General features: G+C 42.1%; 1 protein-coding gene across 1 annotated transcript in view; it reads left to right on the plus strand.

The window, feature by feature from the left end:
* TNPO1 (transportin 1) overlaps window positions 1-20,558 on the plus strand; it is a 3,819,238-nt gene that overhangs the window by 738,349 nt on the left and 3,060,331 nt on the right. The window contains exon 5 of the mRNA XM_044064437.1: window positions 11,286-11,419. Coding sequence (XP_043920372.1) covers window positions 11,286-11,419 — 134 coding nt within the window. The remainder of the gene's footprint in view (window positions 1-11,285; window positions 11,420-20,558) is intronic.

Below are 20,558 nucleotides of genomic sequence, written 5' to 3' on the forward strand. Positions count from 1 at the left end.
TTTTACAGTTGCTGAATAAGTGAAAACGTTCAGAATAATTACCAAGATAAACAATTGCGACATACTGATAACAATATTCAAAATAAATAAAAAAGTCTTTGAAATTAAAATAATTTCCAAAGTGTTAAAATGCAAAAAATGTACAGAAAGGCTAAGAAGACCAAATTTTTTCACAGTGTACTACTATTTCGCATTAACTAAAACTTTTCAAAGTATCTAAAGTTTCTGGAATGTTTGCAGTGTTTGTAGTGTTGAAATAAATAGCCTTTTCAGAGAGCTTGTTGTGCATTTGGGCATAATTACAAGTCCCTGGTCTATGCTTATATTTAAACTAATTCTGTTATGGCAGAGGGATTTCATTGACCTGGACCGCTGGTGTTTGATTGTGATGGAATTGGCGAATGTTTGAGCAAGAATATGATATTTTCATACAGGCTGGATTTTCTGATAGACTTGCGTAAAAAGGCATTCATGCTTCTTAATTTAGCTAGCTCAGAAGCCATCGAGAGGGAACGTTATTTGTGTATGCACCTGCCATGTATGCAGGGGAGAGGGGAAGAACCACCATATTGTGATAATGCTGAAATGTGAGAAGACCCTGAGTGCTTAAAACATAAATTTAGAGAAATGTGTAACCCTCAAATGAATAGTACAGTGGAAAAGCACATTTTACACAAGAAACTATAACAGTATATATCACCAGCTTAAGAAATAAAGCAAAAATGTGCAGATTTGTTGATCTGAGATATGAGTTAAGAACAGGCTTGTTTGTGTCTGGTGTTAATAATGATGCAGTGAGAAAAGATATTGCTTTGAGACAGTGATTTAACATTGAGAAAAGCCATTGAGATTTGTCAAATATATGAGCTTACAGAAAACCATTCGAACATACTTACAAATGAGAAAAGCATGCATGTAGTGACTGCCAGTGCGAATGTTGATAGTATACAACATAAAGCTAAGATGAAAAAGAAATATAAACCAAAGGGTGTGCCAAACAAACCTCATTAACTATTGTAATTGTGGAGGCAGTGATGAACCTAAATAAGAGAAGTGCTTAGCTTTTGGTCAGCAGTGTCATAAATGTAAAAAATGGAATCATTTCAAAAAGTTTTACATGTCTAAAGTGGCACACACTTTTATTTGAAAAGCACATCCAAAGAAGCAAGTAGATCAGATAGAGAGCTGTGAGCAAACTTTCTGTGTTGATGGTGTCTCTGTGATTGATGAAACAGTTAACACAGTAGATTATCAGTTGGCAGCAAAGAGTGAAATATTTTGTACTGTTCAGATTAATGGGAAACCTGTAGAGCTTAAAGTAGACACTGGATGCAAGTGCCATGTTATATCAGCACAGATGTTTGCCAAAGTAAAAGCTGGTGAGAAACTTGATTCAGCAAAGTGTGCAAAACTAGTTGCTTATGGTGGTGAAGAGATTCAGACTGATGGCACAGTAGTTCTCACATGTCATTCTGCTGGGAACATCTGTAACTTGCACGCTTACATAATCAAAAGACACGTTCAGTCATTGTTAGGCCTCAGACAGTTTGAGAATGACTGATTTTGTTTAATAAAGAGGTCCACCATATAAGTCTGTAGAACAGCGATAGTTTCACACAGAATATTTTTAGTGAATATGTTGATGTTTTCACGGATGAGCTTGGCAGACTTCAGTTACATATTCCATGAAATTAAACCATGAAGTAAGCCCAGTTGTCAGACGAGCAAGGAAGGTTACATTAGCAATACAGAGCAAAGTAAAAGCAGAACTTGACAAAATGGTGAATTTAGGTGTCCTTACTCCAGTAAAAGAACCGACAGACTGGGTATCCTCCATAGTCGTAGCTCATCAGAAAAGCTCTGATGATGATTGAATATGTATTGAGGAGATTTAAATAGAACACTTATCCTCATCATCCATTGCGTACAGCAGTAGTAGTAGCTGCTCTCATGCCAAATGCCACTGCCTTTTCAGTCTTCGATGCAAAAAGTTCTTTTTGGCAAGTTTCTCTACATCACAAATCTTCATTGTTAACCAGTACGCCATTTGGTAGGTACAGATTCTTGAGAATGCCATTTGGGATAAATTCTGCCAGTGAAGTCTTTCAGCATGCAATGGAGCAAATTTCTTTCTGGTTATCCATGTGCTATCATAGTAGACATTGTTGTAGGGGTGGTCAACGGTGAAGTCAAACTTTATAGAGACCTCAAACTTCTACACCGTGTTTGTGAAGTAAATCTTAAACTGAATCCTCAGAAATGCAAATTCAGACTGAAAGAAGTTAATTATGTGGGTCATTTGTTTACCAGTTCTGGCCTGCAACCAGATTTCATCAAAGCAAGCAGCAATTCTTGAGATCTCACTTCCAGAAAATGTCACATCTATGCAATTTTTTCTTGGTATGATCAACTATTTAGGAAAGTTCATCCCAGTCCTGAGTGAGCTTTCAGCACCGTTTTTTGAGTTGACATGAAAAAATGTAGGCTGGTCCTGGTTGGAACACCACCAAAAACCATTTGACATTCTGAAACAGAAAATTGCTAGTCCACCCACATTGGGATATTTGACTTTCACAAACCTGTAACTCTTTTCGTGTGATGTTTCAGACTTGGGTCTTGGTGCAGCATGTCGTCATGAAGGCATACCAGTAGCCCATGCATCCAGAACTTTAACCCAAACTGAAATGCATTATGCACAATTTGAAAAAAAGCTTTTGGCAGTAGTGCTCGCATGTTCGAAGTTTAGTGATTATATTTATGGCAAACCTATCCAAATAAAGACGGAACACCAACCTCTAATGACAGTTCTGAAAAAGCCAATGCATACAGCCCTAGCATGATTGTGGCACATAATAAAATTGCAGAAGTAAAATTTCAGTATTGCCTATACAAAAGGCAAATTTCTGTACTTTGCCAAGAGCGCCCAGACAAACAGAACAGCATGACAATGAGAAATCAGACTTTGAAGTTATGAAAGTCCATGTTACTAGTAGTCCTGAATATCCACAGTCCAATGGATTAGCTGTGTGTGCAGTTCAAAATGCAAAGTACTTTTTGGAGAAATTCAGGAGAGATGGTAGTGATGTTTTTCTTAACCTACTTATTCTCAGTAACCTTCTTTAAGATAATTTGCTTGGTTCACCTGCTCAGAGATTGATGTCCAGGCAGACTAGAACAACTCTTTTCAGTAAACAGTAGTTGATTCCAAATGCAAAGAATAACCAGTCGCAAAAGTTGTACTACGATAAATCATACAAACCTCTCAGACCATTAAGACAAGGAGAGATTGTGAGAATGCAAACATCTGAAGGATATGACAGAGTGGGAATTGTCAAAAAATGTTTGTGAAGAACAAAGATTCTACATTGTACAGTATGAGGGAGTGGATTTCAGAAGGAATCGAAGATGCATACTAGCAGTCTCCGAACCAGTGATGCAGCAGATTGCCTGTGTCAGAGACTCTTTCTCAGAGTGACTCTACACTTGTTCAAGTTCCAGAGGACAGTGCATCTTCTTTAAATAATCCTGATGTGATCCCTGAAGTTCCAATTGTAAAACAATATCCGGAGACTGTCCCCGTTGCTAAAGGCAGTCAAAGTTTTTATATAACCTGATCCAGTCCGAAATGCACAGCTACTTGTATTTGAATTCATTTGTTGTTAAATGTTGATGTGATATCTAGCTTGAAAATGTCTTCTCCTATTGCTTGTTGAAAAACCAGAGGGAGAATGTAGATCATTGTGTGTACTGTACCTAGTCACCCACTGTAGCTAGATAGCACGTGAATATAAGTTACTAAGCACATACAAGATCAGCGCCAGTTTGTATAGTCAGAGTGAATGCAGGCATTAATGGAGATGCACATGCAAGTTTGTTTAAAGTAATGAGTCAGTCAGTTAGCTTGAGTATATGTTCCAGTTACAGCTCCTGATGTATTTGTGTACAATAAACAACTTGAACCCATCACAATGCCTCAGTGTCTCATTTGAATACAAGAGACAAGCGACACACACTGTCAACTATTACCATGGTTCCCTTTGCCAAACTCCACATAAGGAAATTTAAATGGTATCTCAAGGTTTTTTGGCCTTAGCACTGCAACCTTCTGGAATTATCTGATCCATCAGTTGTCATGTCTCAAGCTTGAGCTCTGCCATGTGAGATTTCACTGAATCCAGGTCTGCCTTTTCAGGTTCCTCTGTCTACTCAGGAGCTATACACTGTTGCTTCTGATCATGATTGGGGAGCCTCTTCCAACAACATAAAAGTTCAGGGCCTTAGGTCTCATCTACATCTAGCAGACCATATCAACCTCAAGGAGAATGAGGGCTCTACTTCTAACTTTCTAGCCTTTTCACTCCCTTTGGGTTTCAGGTCCTCTAAATGTTTTTACAAGACAGTACCACAGTCATTTAGTACATCCAACAAGCAAGAGGACACTAAATCTTACCTTTTTGCAGGGTGGCTTTTCAGGCTTCGAATTTTGCAGTTTGTCATCACGTGGTTCTTCGGGGCAATATAATTCCGTCAGAAAACAGTCTTGTGGCAGACGAATGGATGCTTCACATGGAGGTGTTTGTGGCACTGTACATTATTGGGGTACTCTTCAAGTAGATCTTTTTGCCTCTCCTGTGAACAGGCAGCTTCCCCAGTTCTGTTCAAAACTGTCATGTCCTCTGGCTTGGAAAGTGGATGCCATGACATTTTCTTGGAAGGGGATATTTCTCCATGCCTATCCTCCTCTTTCTGGACTACCTACGATCCTGCACAGGATCATGTGGGGCAGGCCCAAAAGCTTGCTGGTGTCTCCCTTTTGGCCCAGACAGCACTAATCTCTCCTAGTTCATCTGGTCAGGGACAGTCCCCACAAATTAGTTCACAGGATGGATCTTCTCATACAATACAAGGGATCTCTTTCACCCTCACTTGCCCACCCTTTAATTGATATTGAATGCTAGGATTTTCATTCCTTTTAAGCACCACTTTTCTAAGGATTTGTATTTGGTTTTGCAAGAGACCAGAAAACCCACTACAAGAAAATTGTGCATTACTAAATGGAAGAGATTTTCTATTTAGTGTCTCAAGCATGTCCTGGACACTTCTGTGAGAATTCTGATGGTCCTTTCTTATTTGTGTGAGGTGCTCAGTTGTGGCTTGGCATATTCGTCTGTAGTTGTCAGTGTCCTCTTCCCCTTTGGGCTCCTGCACTAGATATCTTGGCGGCAGTGTCAGTCTGTGGTTCAAACAATTTTGGTTCTGAGGTTTCCATTCTCTCCTAGGTATGGAAAGCACCTACAGAGCCAGTGGCTTCTTACCCCTTCAAAGCTTAAAGTTGAGTACTGTCGATGCCAAGGTAAAAAAGTGCTCTCTTCAAGTCAGTGGTGTCCGAACCCCAGCTTGGATCAGCCTCTGTTTCTCATCCTTCTGTCAGACAGGGACAGTCGACCCCACAGACTTCCCAGGTTTCTAGCTATATTGACTACCAGTCTGCTTCTGAACCCTCTGATATTCCCCCTCATATGATTCATAGAAAACAGACGTGCAAATGGAAACATATAGACTATTCACCTGAGTCTGTCATAGAAGACACTCATTTGGGATAAAGGTGAAGGCTCCTCAAGATCCCCCTCTGAGGACGTCACATTTGGCAAGATACTGGAATTGATGAAACGGGGGTGGGGTGAGGGGGTTTCCACATTTAACACTTCTCTTGGTGGATCTGTGTTCCTGGAAGCCTTTGGGGTCCGGTTTATCTTCATCTTGGGTGGTACTGCCCATTGATCCACTTATTGATCTTATGGCTCAATGGGCATGGAAGGACTTGGACATGGTGGAGCCTATCCCTAAGAAGCTGGACAAAATTCTTTCCTCCTCTGTAGACAGAAAACATTGGAGTAAGGGCCCTGCAGTGAATCCAGTTGTTGTAGCAGCGGCCATGAAAAAGGAACTTTCTGAAGAGAGTTCCTGTGTCCATTCTCCTAATAAAGTCTAGAGTGATGGACTGCTTTGGGAAATGGACTTGCGCTTCAGCAACCTTTGCTCTCAGGGCACCGAATTATCTAGCTCATGTCTCCAGATTTCATAGACACTTGTTGCAGGAAATTTCCAGGTCTCCCTCAGTGGTACTCCCAACAGATGTTCAGAAGACAGTGTATTCCCAGCTGTCCACCCTCCAATCTTTAAATGTAGCCAAGTGACCGCTGTTGAATGCAGCTGATGGTACAGCTAGGGTTGCAGGCATAGTCATTTGGAGGCATGCCTGGATGTGCCTCTGCGACTTTGTGGAAAGCTTCAGGATGTCCTTCTTTAACACCACTTTTGATGGGTCCACTCTGCTCGGATTTACAGTTAAAGAAGCTCTCACCAGGGGTCAGCAAGATGGTAAGACTGACTGACTAGGCATCTTCTTCTCCATGCTCCAGAAATCCAACTCTAGGAATCAGTCAGCTGGAAGGAGGATGTGGTTAAGAAAATCATAGTCCTTATCAGGAGACTCCAAGAGAATAGACCCCATCATGGTAGATTAGGAGGCAGTAGTATTAATGGATGTTGCCCAGGGGAAGGGTCTAACTCCAGAAGCAGGATTTTTGTGGACAGTTGTCTGAAAAAACCCTTTCAGCATCCATGAGTGGTTGCCTGACTGCTGCACCCAGGAGGCAGTCAGGAAATGCTCATTTTTGCACCCATAAGCCTGGCTAAACATAACCACAGCTTCATGGGTGCTAAACATCATCTCCAGAGGTTATTCTGTGCTATTTTTCCCTTTCTCCTGACAAAGGGAAGAGAATTCCCAATCTCTGTCCCAGTTAACAGGAACTTGCAGCAGAGATCTTCAACCTGCTAGAAAAGACATCCTCTACCTGGTCCCCACAACCAGATAGACTCCAGAGTACAATTGTGGTTCTTTTTTAATACCCAAGAAAGCAGGGAACCTTGGGACTTTTTAGACCCAAATCATTTGAATCGGTATGCTAAGCAATCAAAATGCAGGATGGTCACGCTCCAGTCCATTTTGCGTCCTACTGAGATTGGACAATTAGATGTGCTCGATAGACCTCATGGATGCATATTATCATGTGAAGATAAAGAAGCATCCAAGGAGGTTTCTGTAGTTCTGGCTGATAGCCAACCACTGTCAGTTCAGAGCTCTACCCTTTGGAGCCACCACAGCCCCCTGCATGTTCACCAAAGTCATGGTTGTAGTAGCATTGCACTTGCACTTACTAGGGATCCATATTTTCCCATATCTCGACGATTGGCTCCCCACAGCTGCAGCCAACAGGCTCTTATCGTACCACCGGGACATTTTGCTCTTACTGTTGCAGAACCTAGGGATCACCATCAATATCCCTAAGAGACAACATATGCCTTCTCAACCAATGGAATTTATCAGATGCCATCTAGTCACAACCTCACATATTGCCCATCTTCCAATCTCAAGAGTTCTCTCTCTCTCTTCAGCTCACTGCCGTACAAGCTGTTCACCACTCTTGTCTTCCAGCAAGGTCGATCCTTTGACTATTGGGTCTTAGAGAGTCCGAAACTCTCATGATCACTCTTACCACATACTTTGAGGGTCTTCCAGTAGACTTTAGCAGTAATGTGGTTTCAAAGAATCTTTCCACGCCATGCCAGAATAAAACTTACTCTGATCTGCAAACTACATACATCTTCGTGGATAACATCTCCTTCTGTGATAAGCAGAAGATCTTTCTGAACAAGTTCCCTAGTAGCAGCTGTGACAGTGGACTCTTCCCTTCTGGGGAGGGGGGTGCATTTTGAAGGGAAGACTGTTAAAGGCACATGGTCACACAGAGAGGTCAGTTATCACATCAGTTTTTTTGAGATTAGAGCAGTCCTACAGTTGCAGATCTTTCAGGATGGTCTCCCATGAGGTGATTAAAGTATGGACATACATGTCATTAAGTCTGGTACTTCAACAAGGTAGTAGGAACCCGTTTTTACCCCTAATGCCTTCAACAAGGTAGTAGGAACCCGTTTTTACCCCTAATGCTGCAAAGCCACGAAAGTCTGGCAGTGGGCAATGTATTGTCACCTCTTATTTTTTTTTTTATTTTAGCAGCACATATCCTGGGGTCATCCACTGTTCTAGAAGACAAATTGAACAAATGTGTCCTGATGCCTCACAAGTGTTCCCTCAATCCAACAGTGACTAACTTGTTATTCAATCACTGGGACCAGTCTTGCGATCTTTTTGCATCTTATCTAAACTACAAGTGAAATGGTAACTTTGTCCTAATCCCTCCACAGCGACAGTCTCTAAGGGATGCTCTGGTCCACAAATGGCACCCGGATCTCCTTTATGCCCTTCCTTCATTGCCTCTTATAAACAAATTTATACAGAAAGCAGCAATATGTAAGGCCAAGGTGATCCTCATTGCCCTCTTCTGGCCTCGGCAGAAATGATTTCCATTCCTCTGGCCTTTACTAGTACATTCTCCCTGAAAACTGGATCAGTATCCAGAGCTTTTGTTTCACCTATTGGGACTAACTCCCCCAGATCAGAATTAACCCTTTAGCTCCTCCAATTCTAACAGTAGCCAGGGATGCCAGGGTTTCCCTCTCAGTTCATATATTATCAGTCTTTCAGAAACAGGCAACCACCAAGGTGTACTGCAGTAAATGTAAAAGTTTTTCTATTATCCAAAGGTCTAGACCTCTTTTTACTGCCTATTCCCTCTATTCTCCATTTTTTTCAGAACTGTTTCACAATTGGTCTAGCTACTCTATTATTATGGTACTGCTGGCAGCTATGCCTAGTTTTCACTTAGGCCAGAACCACTTTTCTGTTGCCTCCTTGAAGATTTCCAAAGCCTTTTTTAAAGGGACTTTCCTCCTTTGGCCCCCAATCCGAGATTTTGCTCCTCCTTGAGACATTACTGTTATATTGCAAGAATTGATTCATCTGCCTTTTGAGGCAGCGGCTTCAGTGGATTTGAAGTTTCTGTCTTGGAAAACAATTTTTTCTGCTGGCTGTCACTTCAGCTAAGCGTGTTTCAGAGATGCAAGCACTTTCCTGCAGACCCCTTAATTGTTTTCTCATAAGGAGAGGGTTTTACTGATAACTAATGCTGCTTTCCTGCCTAAGGTGTCATTCAAAGCTAATCTGAATCAGGCTTTTAAACCTACCAGTCTTTTGCTGGACATCCACCACCAACTCTCAGGTTTTGTCTGTACAGAACTAAGCCTTTTAGGAAGTCCGTCCAACTTGTGGCATTCTCCAAACAAAAATTGAGCAAAGTGGTTGCTAAGGGTACTTTGTTTAAATGGTTGTCTGATTACATTACCTTTGTGTACAAAAAATGGGTCCCATCTTTGCAGTCTAAGCTGAAAGGTCATTCCACAAGGGTCATGGCCACATCTGCAGCCTTTGCTAGCAAACTTCCTGTTGTCGATCCAGCTGCTACTTGGTCAACAATTTGTACATTTATTTCGCATTATAAGCTGGATGACCAATAGAGATCTCACTCATCCTTTGGTACCACCATTCTTAGGAATGTCCTTCTTTGATGCCAGCTGGGATTATATGCTTTTTATAATTTATCCTACAGTTGAATTGGATAAAAATAGTCAACATTGGATACAGAAGTTTTGTACTTGCCATAATGATAGATCAATGTGGTCTGAGTTTCGTCTGGTTCAACATCCTTCCCAGTCGTCCCCTGACAAAACAGTCACTGATGAAACTCTGAAGACTGGTCAACCTTGGCATTCCCTGTCAATAAGTAGTCACTACTCCAAGTGATCTATAGCCATGTGATGACCTGGTGTATATTATTTAGAAGCTAACCATATTAGCACCCCCTTTATTTAAGAGTAAGGTTTTGATGATACTATGCTATATATTATTCATCGGGGAAAAACTTGATCTGAGGTAGTAGGGTGGAGACCTGGGAATTATGGATAGGGGAGGATTCAGAACCTTGGAACCGAAAAACTTCCAAATCAGTGCAGAGGTCAGATTTGCACCACTTAACTTTTTTGTGATTTATTAAAAAAAGAGGCAAGTGTGATCACACATGCTTTTATTTTTCCCTGAGGGCAACTGAGCAGCTTATATTTAATATCTTACCAAAGTGATGGTATGTAAATGGTGATAGGATATACATTCTTAACTATGGACTAAAGTTTAGCAGATTGTAATCTGAATCCTTTATTGCATACTTGTTAATCATTGTGTAATGTTGATTAGATTTATTCTCCTTGATATTGAATTATTCTGGACATTTTCTTGCTTGGGTACTTGTACATGCATTTATACTTCAAAAGGAGGACAGCTTCCAGTCTTGGGACTGTTAGAACAGAATTTCTGCCTTTGTGTTTCAGTGATTGGTAAGCCGCGGTGGTGCAGTGGTAGTGTTGTCGCCTCATAGCAAGAGGTTCTCCTGTTCGATTCTCGGCTGGAGAGCCTTCTGCATGTCCTCCCCGTGGTTGAGTGGCGTTCAAAAGACATGTGTAAATGAGCGTGCCTTCGTTGAAGGTTGGGCATCGAGCTGGCACCTCGGCACCGTAAAAATCTACTGCCAATCATTAGCGGACTGGAGTTCCGCTGTGAAGACCCCTAACCGGGAAAAACAGAAGTGTTTCAGTGATTGATGGCATTGGTCCTATTTTGTGCTTACTGAAAGGGCAACACTTTTTAAGTAAATCCTTCTACAAGTACAAAATATGCTTTCTCGTGTCTGAGTGGGAGAAGGATGTAATGTTATGTGCCTGTATGTTTTCTTTGTATGTATACACGTACATGCATTGTGTTTGTACAAATTCATATACTTGTCTGCAAGCACTATGAAATGCACATGTATAAAACGTATATGTGTAAGTATATATATGTTAATATATGTATGTGTGTGTGTATATATGTATGTGTGTGTGGGTGTATATATATATATATATATATATATATATATATATATAAAAAAAGTATGTATATATATATATATATATATATATATATATATATATATACACACACACACACATACATGTATATAAAATCTGTGTTTACTGTATGTATATGCAAATACATATATGTATGTACACAGATGCATGTACAGTCTTTAATAGCTCACTGTAATGATATGCTGTACTTAAGCAACCACTGCTAAGTGCTGACAAAATTTACTTAGGTGACTGTATGCTGTAGAGTGGCAAAATGTTTGGCAGGGCTGTTGTGTGTAATGAGACGTTTACTGTATAATGGAATGGATTCTAGTTGTTTTGCTTACCACATCCTGGTAATGGTGTTTTTACTTTCTTTTTAGGGAGCATTTGGAGCTCTCCAGAAGATTTGTGAAGATTCTGCAGAAATTTTGGACAGTGATATTCTGGATAGGCCTCTTAATGTCATGATTCCTAAATTCTTGCAGTTTTTCAAGCATAGTAGTCCAAAGATAAGGTGAATAATGCTCTCAAAACATTTCACTGTATTATAGAGCTAAATTGTTACTTAGATATCTGTTGTCTTACTGTTCTGCAAATATACAGATTTCAGTATATATTTTTTGGTTATAATTTGCAGTGTGATTCCTCATATCTATCGCTGTTGAAACTGTCTTCCCCACCCCCCTCCCTCATTTTAGTTTCTATAGCTTGTGTGTTAACTCAAGGTTCCCTTAATTTGCTGTTAATAGCAGCCTGCATTTAAAGTGGATTGTTGAGAGACAGCCATACAAGACTCTCTGCAAATATATAGAGCTGAGTATATTTTTTTGTATTATTCTGTATTATAGAGCTAAATTGTTACTTGGATATCTGTTGTCTTACTGTTCTGCAGATATACAGATATCGGTATATATTTTTTGGTTATAATTTGCAGTGTGATTCCTCATATCTATCTCTGTTGAAACTGTCTTCCCCACCCCACCCCCGTCCCTGTTCTTGGTTGTAGTTTAAATTTGGTGGCTTTTGCAGTGCCCGCCCCACTGTAGATTTGATCTAGGACACTCCCCCAGTCCCATCTCTTTACCGCATTCTACCTAATAAACCCTTTCTGCACTTGCTTTTTGTCCTTTTTAATTTAATTACATTTTTTCAAACTGTGTGTGGACTAATATTGCTACATACTCAAGTGTGCCAGCTTGCACTGCATGTGAATTGTTTTTACTACTGTTTTTGCTACTTTTCTGAAAAAAAAATGTTCTGCTTTTACTGTATTTGTGTTTCTTTCTACTTTATTTTGTTTTTGCGTCATCTTAAAAGTACTCAGTTGTATTTATTACTGCTTGGTGTAACTCATTCTAAGCCTTTTAGTTTTAAGCACTTGGGCTTCAGACCAGTTGTTTTACATTAGGAAGGTTTGTTGTCTGCACTGTAGTGGCAGAACATGCAGCTTACATCCTTCTAAGTTGGGAACTGCCGATTGAGGGCTCAGTGTCTGTTATTCTAAAAGTGTATTAATTCTGGTTTAAGCACTTGGGCTTCAGGCCAGTTATTATACATTAGAAGGGTTCATGGTCTGCACTCTTGTGGGAGGAGAGGCTGGACTGTGCCCTTCTGAGCTGGGAATTTCTGGTTAAAGACTTATAGTGCCTGCATATTTGAACTGCTTCTTACTGAAATTGGTACACCTTGTTTGCTGTAGCGTAGACTAGATCCAGGCCTGCTGAATGTAGCTTTGTTTGTATAACTTGAGCAGTAATCCAGGCATTCTTTAAAGTATTCAATTGTATTTACTACTGCTTGGTAGTAACTTGATTAAAGTGTAGCTATCATTCTAAGTCTTTTGGATTAAGCACTTGGGCTTTAGACCAGTTGTTTTACATTAGGAAGGTTTGTGGCCTGCACTGTGGTGGCAGGACAGGTAGCTTATATCCTTCTACGTTGGGAACTGCTGATTGAGGGCTCAGTGTCTGTTATTCTAAAAGTGTATTAGTCCTGGTTTAAGCACTTGGGCTTCAGGCCAGTTATTTTACATTAAGAAGGTTCGTGGTCTGCACTCTTGTGGGAGAATAGGCTGGACTCTGCCCTTCTGAGCTGGGAATTTCTGGTTAAAGGCTTATAGTGCCCGCATATTTCAACTGTTTCTTACTGAAATTGGTACACTTTGTTTGCTGTAGCATAGACTAGATCCTGGCCTGCTGAATCTAGCTTTGTTTGTATGCTTATTGTTTGTTTGCTTGTTATTTCCCTGAAACGCTAATACCACCTAAAACGCGGCTTTTCAGTGCTTCTGTGGATCCCTAGTGATATATGCATTGCTTACTGTACTTATTTCCTTGTTTCACTTAAAAGAAAGTTACTGTTTGTTGTTTTTGCATTTAAGTTACCTGTAACACATTGCATTTAAGTTACCTGGCACTTGCTCACTAAAGCAATTATACAAGTCAGCACTAAAAATTTAAAAGCACTACACCCTCACAAACTCCCCTTGGGTACCTTGTTCCCCATTGGCCCTTTTTTTCAATTATAAAGGAATTCCCAATACTATTCTAGCATGACCAAAGGTCAGTTTTCAATCTCCTCTCCAGTCCAGCTGGTGAATCTGGGTATCTTGAGGCAATGTTACAACTGCCTCAAGTACACAGACAACCCTCTCCTCCTCCCAACAAATTCCAACACATGTGAGAAATGCATCCATATAGCCAAACTGGAGGCTAAGCTCTCTCAACTCAGTACTGGCGTAACCAGTCAGGAGGAGAAGGAAACCACACTCACTACAATTCCAGTCTCACATAAACCTACCACGACAGCAAACCAAACACATAAACACACAAAAACATACTCGGAGGCTCTAAATAAAAATCTGCCTAAGCAGAGACCTCCAAAGCAGACACCCAAGCAACCGCTACCCTAAAACAAAACACGTGCAACACATAGCTCACAAAGCCAGTGTGCCGAACAGTCACAGCCCTTAAGGCTAAACAACACACCTGATACACTTGTAATAGGTGACTCTATCGTCAGGCACACTGACGTCCCGCTCACCAGGCTGAACAAGGAGAAGGTCACGGTGAGCTGCCTGTCGGCGCTAGGATCCGCCACATAACACAAGCACTCAGGTCACTCCAAGACAAGTACAAATATGACTCAGTCATTGTCCATGCTGGTGTGAATGACCTGAGACGTACCTCCCTGGACTACATTAAAGGAGACATAGAGGAGCTCTCTGAACATGTTGCCCAGGCTGGTATGACCCTGACCTTGAGTAGCATCTTACCCTCACCAAGAATGATGCCACAATATGAAGACAAGATGATCAATTTCAACAATTGGCTTAAGTATTGGTGTCATTCAAAGGGGATCCAATGCCTGTCAGCCTGGGATGACATGCTCAACAAGCCACGATGCTTCGCTAGGGACGGCTCGCACCTGTCACCCCTGGGCTTTCGGATATTGGCAAAGGCTCTTGCTACCCCCATAGTGCCTTTTTAAAGCAAGGCTCAAAAGACAAACCCACCTCCATAGGTATCACAAGGGATAAGAAACTAAGAGTAATGCTACTCAACGCCAGAAGTCTAAACCTCAAGATGCACGCACTCGAAACTCTCCTTAGCATGGAGAACATCGATATCTGTGCAGTAACAGAAACCTGGTTCAAGGCTCCCGAGAGCACCCCACCACTACCTGGTTATACCTCATACCATGCTTTTCGGACCCAAAACTTGGACCGAACCACAAAAGGAGGTGGAGTATCAATATTCGCCAAAGATACCCACACCTCCAGGTTGGTGGCACAGCACGAAGCATCAGAGACTATCCATGTGCAACTAACAGTGGGTGAAACTGCCTTCAAGTTTATAGCCTGCTACAGACCACCCTCCCAAACCCAGGAACCCCACTCGGCCTTCCTGAGAACACTGGAAAATATGAAGGTCTCTCCAAACACCATTATATTGGGCGACTTCAACTACCCAAACATAGACTGGGAGCATTACTCTAGCTCCAACACCCTAGCCCAAAGGTTTCTAGAATTTATAAACTCAAATGCTATGGAACAAGTTGTTACCACTCCCACAAGAGGGGAAAACATACTGGACCTGATCATCACCAACATGGGAACTATATGCTCCAGACCAGAAGTGTATCCCTCACTGGTAAGATCAGACCATAAACTAATCTCACTGGATATTCACATCCCGACCCCACCTCCTGCCTAGAAAACCACAGTGAAAAACTTCTCTAAAGCAAATTTCACACTCCTCAAAACCGAGGTGGAATCCTTCAAAGCCCCCGGGCCTGTGGAAAATGCGGCCCAGACAGCAGAATCCTTTATAAATGCATTCTGTGAACACCTTCAGGAATGCATGGATCATGCAATCCCAAATAAAACCAAGACCCAATCCTCTAAAGGCAGACGTCCTGTCTGGTGGACCCCAGCCATAAACAAACTATACAATAGAAGGAGGAAGCTACTAAATGATAGAGCAAAATCCCAAAAAGGGAAGGCATCTCTGATCAGTATTCGCAAAAAACTACGGGCACTCATAAAATCATCTAAGGCCAGCTTCGAGAGAAAAATTGCACAGGACACTAAGGATAATCACAAGGCTTTCTTTAGTTATGTTAGGAACCTGGGTGGGAATTCCCAGATATGCTCAGAATTAGTCCAAAATGACAAAAAATACACCGAACCCACAGACATTGCCAACATCCTAGCTGACAGGTTCAGCGCAAACTCCCTCCCCCACCAAAAGGGCAAATATCTATCCCAGCAGAGTGCTGCCCCCCTGTCATCTCAGATGCCCAGTTAAGAGCCGCCCTCTGCAAAGCAAAAAACACAGCATCAATGGGACCAGACGGTGTCCCGGGCTGCGTCCTACATGAACTCCAAGAAGAGCTAAACCCAGACACAAAACTACTGTTAAGTCTCAGCCTTACTACAGGATATGTACCCAAAGAGTAGTGTACAGCAACAGTGGTCCCTCTCCACAAAGGTGGTGCCTCAACGGATCCTGGAAACTATCACCCCATAAGCCTGACTAGCTTGGTCTGCAAAGCTATGGAAAGGATCATCATGGACCTCATAAATAAAGATATTGGGGACCTACAGACACTGGATCCTACCCAGTTCGGCTTTGTTAAGGGCAGATCCTGCCTCTTAAACCTGGTTGATTTCTTTGAAACAAGTCACCAAGGCCATTGATGAGGGGAATGTGGTCCACACAGCCTGCCTGGACCTCGCAAAAGCCTTCGGTACAATACCCCACTCTGGCATTATAGATAAGCTCACCAGCTTAAATATAAACCCCTATGTCACTAGATGGGTTGCAAACTGGCTCAAGGACAGAACCCACATGGTTAGAATTGCTGGAGCCATGTCAGACTCCAAACCAGTTACAAGTGGCGTCCCACAAGGCTCAGTCCTGGGACCTCTCTTGTTCGGTATATATTTCTCGGAGGTACAGGCCAACACGGAAGGACTGTGGCTGACCAAGTTCGCAGATGACTGCAAACTGGGCGCCATAATCGACTCTCCAGCCGACACAAGCATCCTCCATAAGGGCCTCATAGAAACAGACAACTGGTGCCAGAGCCATGGCCTCAAGCTAAACACCAAAAAGTGTATAGTTATCCCCTTTGGCAAAAACAAAGTGCCCACAAATTACCACATAGATGGTAATCCATTAAGTACAGAAGAAGTAATTAGGGACCTGGGGGCCCAAGTTGATAGCAGTCTCTCATTTGACAACCACGTGGCCAAAGTGGTTAGAAAAACATTTTATATAGCCCACCTAATCATGAAGGGATTCACATCTAGATCAGGGGAGGTCATTGTGCCTCTTTACTCATTCCTCATCAGGCCCATAATTGAGTACAATGCCCCTTTTGGGATGTACCTTACCAGACACCTGCAGCAACTGGAAAGACCCCGAAAGTACCTCACCAAGAGGATCAAAGGGCTCAAACATATGCCATATGCTGCCCGGTTAAAGAAACTCCAGCTCTACTCAGTGGCATACCGCCTGTTCAGGGGCGATCTGTGCCTGACGTATAAAGCCATGTCCAACCCGGAATTAATGGACATGCTGCACCTCAGAAAATCCAAATCCCATCGAGCTACGCGCTCGAGAGACTTGAACCTCAGCACTGAAATAAATAGGACATGCTGGAGGGACAGATTCATAACCCGGAGGCTCCCTTCACTCTGGAATAAATTCCCAGTCCAGGTTAGGCAGAGTCCCTCATTGACTCTCTTCAAGAGGAATCTTGATGAGTGGGTGGGAGATCATAGGTTTAACCCGGGTATCACTTCTGTGTCACTGTTAGACAGAGGCACAGTATACTAACTTCGAAAAAGGGCATAGCAAAATTTAATTTAAAATGCGTGGCGAAAGCCAAACACATTCTGGCTAGGCTTTTAAATGCCCTAGGGCAGATGGCCTAGTATGAACCTATGAACCTATAAGGGTTGAGTGACTGTTGTGCTTTCTATTTTTAAGCACTCTCTGCTACCCACTCTCTCTTGATTATCAACTCCTACCGGGCCAATTGGACCATTCATTCCTTATCAGCAGGGTGAGGTTCAACTGGGGGGGGGGTCATCATACAGACAGTCATTAGGGGGTGGTTCAAGAGATTTTAACTTGGCAGTAAAATCTCCCATTGAAGCTCAGCTGATGAATCATAGGAGGTGTGTACAGTGGGCTAACCATGTTGGAAGTTGTTCATTTCTGCAAAGGATGTTTCCATCAAGCAGCGCCATCTCTTCCCTCAAACACTGGGAAGTGGTTTCAAAGATCTCTACCAGAGAAATCACACTTATGTGTTCACTTAGCATCCACAACCCTCTCTTTCTACCAGGAGAGGCAAATTGGACATGCCCCTTCATTCCTCTCCCTCTCTACCTGGTTCTTTCAGTGCCTGGGCTGTTGTTCATGTACCAGCCACCTGGACTACATTATTCTAAGGAACCAAGCTAAATGACTTATTGAACGATTTAACAAGAATGCTTTTGTATGCATAGAAAATTGTTTATTTATTTTATATGTAATTTAAGCAAAGCTACAATTCTGAAGTAAAATTAAAATTCTGAAGTACAAGTAGATACGTGAAGCAAGGCAGATACAGCAAGAAAAGTGTGCTAGAACAAATTTGTGGTGCATGGATGACCATGATTATGCTGCAAACTCAGAAAAATGGTAAAGGTAAACCTGTTTAATGTAGTGTGAGACCCGACCGTAACAAAACTTTCAGAGGTGTGTAACAATTCATCTGAAGTTGTCTGTTCGTCCTTACCTCAACAGATGGGTTTTGGATCTGATCTTGGATCGGGCATTTATAGACTTTGGGATCCACAGGTCAGGCTTTTTCCCTTATCCATCATCCCTCTTGTCGCAAAGATTACTCCAGATCTCATTTGTCGCTCAGCTTGGGCTTGACTTAGCCTAAGTTATTTATTATTTTTGACATTGTATTCTGATGGTTTTGATAGTTGTTAATGTTTCCACTTATTTTTCTAGCATTTCCCCTTGCCCATAAGCTATTTCCTCAGTTTAACCTTTTTTCCTCCAGTTTGTCTCATGCCTTTATTGCCTCTCACTTTAGTGCTAGGATTTTTTTTGTTTTTGTCATAAACAAATCTTGCCATGGTTTGTTTTTTCATATAGAGTTAAACATTGTTGGTATTTTCGTGTTTAAAAAAAATCTTTTGATTGGCTTTCTCATGTCTGACAAGCCATCAGGATTCAAAAAATGTGTGGCTTGCAGCCACCAACTTACGAATTCACATGCAAACCAAAAGTGTGCTTATTGTTTGGGCACTGCCCACTTGGATGAGGGCCACTACATATGTACAGCCTTTAGCCACCAGGCTGTTATTGAGTGCAAAAATAAAATTGTATTTTTGGGCGAATTGTCTTGTTTTTTTTCTGTCTGGAGTCTTCCCATCTAGTAAAAAAATCCTTGGACACATCTAAAGAGGAGAAAAGTGACAAGCCCCATGGACAAAGGCAAGGAGACAAGGAAGTGCTCCCCTCACTGCTGTCCATCTCTATAATCTTTGGCTGTGACCTCAAAGAAGTATAGATCATTGGAACGTACTGCTCTACTGGTCCCGTCATCTGTACAATCCAGACCCTCTCCTTTAACGTAGTCTAGATTTTCACTGGGACCTATGTGTCCCCAGACTGCATTTCCCTTTTCTTCACGAGAAACCAATGAAAGATCATCCAGACCCCCGTCTGTGTCTTCCTCCCTAAGATCTGCTAGGTCTGTCAGAAGCCTGACAGAGGCAGATGTGGATAGACTGATGAGAAAGTTCCTCAAAACTCAAATTCAGCTCGAGGTTCTCCTGGCTTAGTATCCCATTGGACCCCGTGAGCTTTGGCCCTTCCACCCTTCCTATGGTTGCATCTATCCTGAACTGCCTGTCATCTTTGGGGACTCTGAATCCAAGATTTCCTCAAAAGTTGTCTGTATCTAATATGAAGATGTAGTCATCTTCCACTCTGGTGATTTCTCTGATTCCAGTGATTGAGTTCTTCAGAACCAGAGGGATCTTGGTGCCAAATCTTTGGTACAAGTTCCTGGGGCAGGGGATCCGATCCCAAAATTGCCAGAACCATTCCTTCCTCTCAGAACGTCAGCATTAGCTTGATTCTGGCATCTGTGTTGGAGTGGAATCAAACTGGTTTCCTCTGCCATTTAAGTGTGGAGTTCTTGGCTGCTACTAGCATGGTTCGGGGATCCCCCTTGGCTTCTGCTTTCGAGGCAGTTGAGAAAACTTTCCCCACTACTAGGGAATAGACTTCTCTTACTTTCTAGGTTACGCTGGCTCTACAGCTGAAATCCTTGGGGCTTGATCCTGTGCATTCTATCCAATTAGGAAAGCCAGTTCCTATAAGCCTTAAGCTGTTTCACGTACAGGACACTCAGCAGTCTTTCAAGTCCTTTGCAGAACATCCCACCACTAAGATTCCTTGGAAACGTTCGTGTAAGAGAAGACGTGTTGGCTTCCCCAAGAGTCTGTCACTGAAGACACCAATTTTGATTAAGGGGAGGGATCCCCCAGATCATCACTTGAGGATTTCTCGTTCAAGGCAATTCTTAAATGTTTGGAAACAGAAAGGAGGTTGGTCTTTCGAAGCTCCTTACTAAGAGGAGTCCGTGTTTCTTGAGAATTTTGGATCAGACTCTGCTAGTTCTTGGGTGGTTCCTCCCCTGATGAGATGGACTTGATCTCTCGATGGGTATAGAAAGAACCGGATGTTATGGAACGAGTAGCCGAAAAACAGATAAATATCTTGTCACTCAGAAAGACTGGCAGTACTGGAGCAAGGGCCCAGTGGTGGACACCATGGTAGCAGTGACAGCCACCAAAAATGATTTTGCAGAGGAAAGCTGATATGTACAACTCCCTAACAGAGAATCTTGGGCTTTGGATAGATTTTGGAAGTGAGTCAGTGCTTTAGCTATCTTTGCATAAAGGTCTTTGAGTTATTTGGTAGATATTACAAGGTTTCAGTGAGATTTGCAAAGTAGTTCTCCAAATCTCTCTCTGGCCTCGTATCTGCAGAGGGCTAGAAAACTTTGGACATGCAGCTGGGCATTTCTTCAGTCCCTGTCATATGCGTCTATGCATCTGATGTCCATCTCAA

This window comes from Protopterus annectens, chromosome 2.part2 (assembly GCF_019279795.1).
Source record: "Protopterus annectens isolate FY-2018-M chromosome 2.part2, PAN1.0, whole genome shotgun sequence".
NCBI lineage: Eukaryota > Metazoa > Chordata > Ceratodontiformes > Protopteridae > Protopterus > Protopterus annectens.